Consider the following 5,780-nt stretch of genomic DNA (forward strand, 5'->3'; position numbering starts at 1 on the left):
CCCCTAGTGTAGGTAGGTAGTAGGAGAATTAAGGGAAGTTGGGGATGTGAGAGGAAAAATGGGATTCATGGAGGATTGGTATAAATGGGTGGTTGATGGTCGGCGCGGACTCATTGGGCCAAAGGGCCTGTTTCGGTGCTGTATCTCTCTACGACTATGAAAATGTTGAAATACATGGTATAAGGGATAAAACAGAGGACCTATTTTATTACCAAATATAAAATGATCCATGGCAATAATTAAACTATATAAACATATGACTTAATAGCTGTACATGAAACCCTTCTACAGCGTGACTGTTGACTTCTATTGGATGGAGATAGGTGACTCGTGGCCAAGGTGTACAGAGGAGTAGATCATGCAAATATGCTTGCATGTATTGTCACACACCTTAAACCTGCTCCCGTCCTCCTCAACAAAATAATAGTCCACAACACTGATCATTCTCTTGTCTTCATCCAGGATTTCTGCCTGTAAATCAAAATTAATATACATAAGAACAGAAAAAGAATGGAAATTAACAAATGTATTAAAAACAAGTCATGTCTATTAACTTGACGCTGATGCACAAGAATTATTTGATTCCCTGTATAGTCTGAAAAATTACTCATTCACCATAAATCACAAACATGTTTGTGCAATTTGCATCACTTATCATCACATTGCCCAGGGTTATAGCGTAGCAATTGTTTCAAGTAGAATCAAGGTAAACGTAGAACAGCAACTCACTGGATGCATGTTGATAAGCCAGCCGGTCTTTTCGCCTGGATCTTTAAGGCGGTCAAATCCAAACCGTGCATCCATCTCATCTGTCCATTGACTGCGCTCCAGACGCTTGAGAGCAGGAAGGGAGGAGCCATCGTCACTGTGAGAACAAAAACACAAGAGATACATCTGATAACAGCCATTTCATCATTAACACAAGAATGGAGCTGGATGCCTACTTACTCCTGCCACTTTGGATTCAAGATGTCATTGAAAGATCTAATTCCAATTTTGCATTCCAATAGTGACCACTCTTCAAAAGTACTTTATTGGCTGTAAAACACTTTGGGACATCCCAAGGCCATGAAAGGCACTATATAAATGCAAGTATTTTTATTTCATTCCCAATAAATATGTCATTGACATGTATTAAATGTGGTTGTTATATGCAGTGACTAGTCAATGTCATGTGGTGCTGCTTACAGTGAGTCAGAGGTTTTATACCAAGTAGCATCAGGAACTGATGACTGCTTGATCCAATTGCATTCCAGCATTTTGTGTCTTCATTACAGTATTATCAGGAACAGAGTTATCAGTCAGGGTGAGCACACGAGAAGTGACATTTTTAACAGACCTTGGAAAGGAAAAGGGTATTGAAGATGGAACTGTAGATAGTGACAATAGAAAGGTCGAGGTTTTTTTTTTAATTTGAGGAACAGGATGATGACTAAATAGTACAATTTTAAGGGGGTACAAAAACAGAGACCTGGGGTTCTCAGACATAAATCTTTGAAGTTTGCAGGATATGTTGATAGAGCTTTTAAAAAAGCAATCGGGACCCTGGGCTTCATAAATAGAGGCATTGAGTAGAAAAGTAAGTTATGGTAAACCTTTTTTTTTAAATCATTGGCTTGTCCTCAACTGAGTAAAGAGTCCAATTCTGGGCACGAAACTTAAGGAAGGATGCCAAGGCATTGAAAAGGGTGCGCAGACATTTACTTGAATGGTACCAGAGAGGAGAGATTTCAGTTATGCACAAAAACTAGAGAATTTGGGATTGTTCTACTTACAGCAGAGAAGGTTAAGAGGAAATTTAAAAGTGGTGTTAAAAATCATATGGATTTTTGACGGTTTCCACTGGTGGAGGGTCAGTAAGTAAAGGACAAAGATTTAAGATCATTGGCAAAAGAACCAGGCAGGAGATCAGGAGACTTCTTAAAATAAATGCAGCGAGTTATTATTGGGAATGTATCATGTGACTGTGGTAGAAGCAGATTCAATAGTAAATGTTAAAGTGAATTGAACTAATTGGATAGCTCAGTCAGAGAACTGACACTGGCATGATGGACTGAATGGCCTTCATCAGTGCTGTAGGCGTCTATGATGTTAATTTTGAAAAGTGGCAAGACAGCTTAAAGGTACCATTTATAATACCAACTAAAATTGCATTGTTATCTTGTGGACAAGATGCTAAACTGAGGCAGTCTGCCTGCTCAGTTAGACATAAACGATACCCATGGCACAACTTCAGGAACAGGGAGCTTTCCTGGTGCCCTGGTCATTTCAACCTTCAACTAATTAACTATTAAAACTAACTGCACTACACATTTATCTCATTCCTTGTAGGACTTTGCCATGCAGAAATTGGGTACAAGACAGTGATTTTAAAAAAAAATGCTGTGAAGAACTGAGATGTCTCATCCTCAAGTCTGTACACACTTCAACTCATCCAAAACTGTCAACATCCTATCCCACAGCAGATCCGGTTCACACATGGTGTGCTGGGGCAGGGACATTTTCCATAGTTGTTTAAATATATTAAAGAAAACTTTAAACACAATATTAAATATTTAATATTATTAAACATTTAGTGTTTCCTCAATTTTATAAATTTGAAAAATAAGCTATCACTTAAAGTTTTCAATTAATATTCCGTTAACAAGCCCTACAACAGAGTTAAACAGGCATGACTATAACAGACAGCACCAGAATCTGTTCAGCGTATGGATGGGCTCGTATATTTTCTTAGGTACAATAATCTGTCCTTCAATCAAATCAGACTATAATCTAACTACAATCAAAGTATTTAGCAATATACTTACACACCTACACTAAGATAAGAACAGGAACCAACACTCAGCACTGAAACGGGATGTGTGAATTACACATCTTCATTATTTGCCATGGATATTGTAGACTCTGAAACACTATGATTTTTAATTTCAACAATCAATTGCAGGTACAGGCAGCACAAATCAAGCAAGTTATTGTGGGGGGGGGGGGGGGGGCGGAGAAAGAGATGCCAGTGGCAGGACAGGTTCGCCTATCACTTTCCAGTCACACCAGACACTTAACAGTTAAATAAGACAACAGAGTGATCAGATTAACGGAGAACACATCACCGGCTGGGGCACGGAAATGGCGAATAGTCGGAGTATAGTGAGAGTGTGGGGTTATTTATCGGAGTCACTGCCGTCCCGTTGGCTGTCAATGTTATTGCCGTGTCGGGTCTGATTTTGACTGACGGAGACGTCCTTTGGAGAATATCTCTCATCCCTGAGCAGCTAACACTTATTGTTGACTGGTTATGTTAACCGTTAGTCCCACTCTTACACAACTGCCAATAACTCTGAAACTTACGGATAGTTGCTATCTGCGGCCTGCCCGCGCTCCGGCCTGATCCTCCCGCTGTTCTGCAGCACCATTGTAAACCCCTTCCACGTCGGCTCAGTCAACCACACTCGATTCGCGCGCTCCGTCCCCTCTCGCGCGACTTCGCTCTTGCATCACCGCGAGATTACCAACCTACTCACTGATTGGGCGATATGGCAGCATTCTGATTGGATAAAAGTGCGGAATGACACATGACTCCTCCCACTCAGTACCGTTATTACCCGAGTAAACTGGCAGCAGGGCCAGAGGTCCGTTGCAGGAGGAAGCCAAACATTGCCATTGTATAGATTTTCAATAAGAAGCTATTGCCCATTCTTACATTGATTCTGGATTCCGTTAATGTCAGTGATAATTTGAATTTGTGAATGGCCGCTGTAATAGAATGAGGACCCATAATCTGCCAGTACTATTTTTTCTTCATTTTATCACCACATTGACATTTACTTATTGCTGGCCACATTTTCCCACCCACAAGCAGATCATGGGTCTGATGAAAGGTCACAGATCCGAATCGTTAATTCTTGTTTCTCTCTCCAGAGATACCTGCTGAGTATTTCCAGCATTTTCTGTTTTTATTCCTTGGATATAAATCTTGACAATAACGAGCAGTGAATTTAGAGCACTGAAACAAGCCATTCAACCCAATTGGTCGATGCTCATGCTTAAACTCCACACAAGTCTCAAAGAACAAAGAACAGTACAGCACAGGAACAGGCCATTCGGCCCTCCAAGCCTGTGCCGATCTTGATGCCTGCCTAAACTAAAACCTTCTGCACTTCCGGGGTCCGTATCCCTCTATTCCCATCCTATTCATGTATCTCCTCTCATTATAAATACGTCTTGCCACACAGCCTTCATATCCCTTCTGATTGTGCCCTTAACCACTTTCCTGCCAGCCCCCCTTAACTCCCTTGTAGATCAAAAATCTATCTAACTCAGCCTTGAATATATTCAATGACCCAGCCTCCACTGCTTTCTAAGGAAGAGAATTCCAAAGATTAACAACCTTCTGTAAGAAGAAATTTCTCCTCATCTCCGTCTTAAAAGGGAGACCATATTTTGAAACTATGTCGCCTAGTTTCAGACTCCCCCACAAGATGAAACATCCTTTCAGTGTCTACCCTGTCAAGCTCCCTCAGAATCTTATATGTTTCAATAAGATCACCTCTGATTCTTCTAAATTCCAATCAGTATAGGCCTAACCTGTTCAACCCTTCCTCAAAAGACAACCTCTTCATCCCAGGAATCAGTCTAGCGAATCTTCTCTGAACTTATTCCAATACAAGACTATCTCTCCTTAAGTAAGGAGAACAAAACTGTACACGCTACTCTAGGTGCGGTCTCACCAATGCCCTGTACAGCATTAGCAGGACTTCCTCACTTTTATAAGCCATGCCCTTTGCAATGAATACCAACATGTTGGTGTTGTGTGGCACTACCACAGTGCTAAATGGGATAGATTTAGAACAGATCTAGCAACGAAAAACTGGGCATCCATGAGGCGCTGTGGGCCATCAGCAGCAGAATTGTATTCGACCACAAAATGTAACCTCATGGCCCAGAATATCCCCACTCTACCATTACCATCAAGCCCAGGGATCAATCCTGGTTCAATGAAGAATGCAGGAGGGCATGCCAGGAGCAGCACCAGGCATACCTCAAAATGAGGTGTCAACCTGGTAAGGCGACAACACAGGACTACTTGCGTGCCTAACAGCAGAAGCAGCATGTAATAGACAGAGCTAAGCGATCCCACAACTAATGGATCAGATCCAAGCACTGCAGTCCTACCACATCCAGTTGTGAATGGTGGTGGACAACTAAACAACTGACAGGAGGAGGTGACTCCACAAATACTCCCATCCTCAAAGATGGAGGTGCCCAGCACATCAGTACAAAAGATAAGGCTGAAGCATTTGCAACAATCTTCAGCCAGAAGTGCCGAGTGGATGATACATCTTGGCCTCCTCCTGATGTCCCCAGCATCACAGATGCCAGTCTTCAGCCAATTCGAATCACTCGGCATGATATCAAGACACAACTTGGAGAAGAGTGAGGTGATGCATTTGGGGAGGTCAAACAAGACAAAGGAATACATGATTAATGGGAACATTCTGAGAAGTGTAGAGGAAGTGAGGGACCTTGGAGTGAATGTCCACAGCTCCCTGAAGCTAGCAGGACAGGTTGATAAGGTGGTTAAGAAGGCATATGGAATCCTTTCCTTTATTATCCAAGATATATACAAGAACAGGGAGGTTATGCTGGAATTGAATAACTCATTGGTTAGGCCACAACTTGAGTACTGTGTGCAGTTCTGGTCACCTCATTACAGAAAGATGCAATTGCACTAGAGAGGGTACAGAGGAGATTTATGAGGATGTTGCCAGGACTGGAAAAATGCA

General features: G+C 41.8%; 1 protein-coding gene across 1 annotated transcript; it reads right to left on the bottom strand.

The window, feature by feature from the left end:
* Positions 1-306: 306 nt before the first annotated feature.
* Positions 307-3,449, bottom strand: LOC137382911 (DNA polymerase epsilon catalytic subunit A-like). The gene is made up of 3 exons (XM_068055487.1): positions 3,346-3,449; positions 730-865; positions 307-471 (listed from the first exon to the last, which is right to left on the bottom strand). Exons 1-3 carry the CDS (start codon positions 3,408-3,410, stop codon positions 307-309), a joined length of 366 nt encoding a protein of 121 aa, XP_067911588.1. The 5' UTR covers positions 3,411-3,449.
* Between the last annotated feature and the right edge of the window lie 2,331 nt (positions 3,450-5,780).

This window comes from Heterodontus francisci, chromosome 23 (assembly GCF_036365525.1).
Source record: "Heterodontus francisci isolate sHetFra1 chromosome 23, sHetFra1.hap1, whole genome shotgun sequence".
Taxonomy (NCBI): domain Eukaryota; kingdom Metazoa; phylum Chordata; class Chondrichthyes; order Heterodontiformes; family Heterodontidae; genus Heterodontus; species Heterodontus francisci.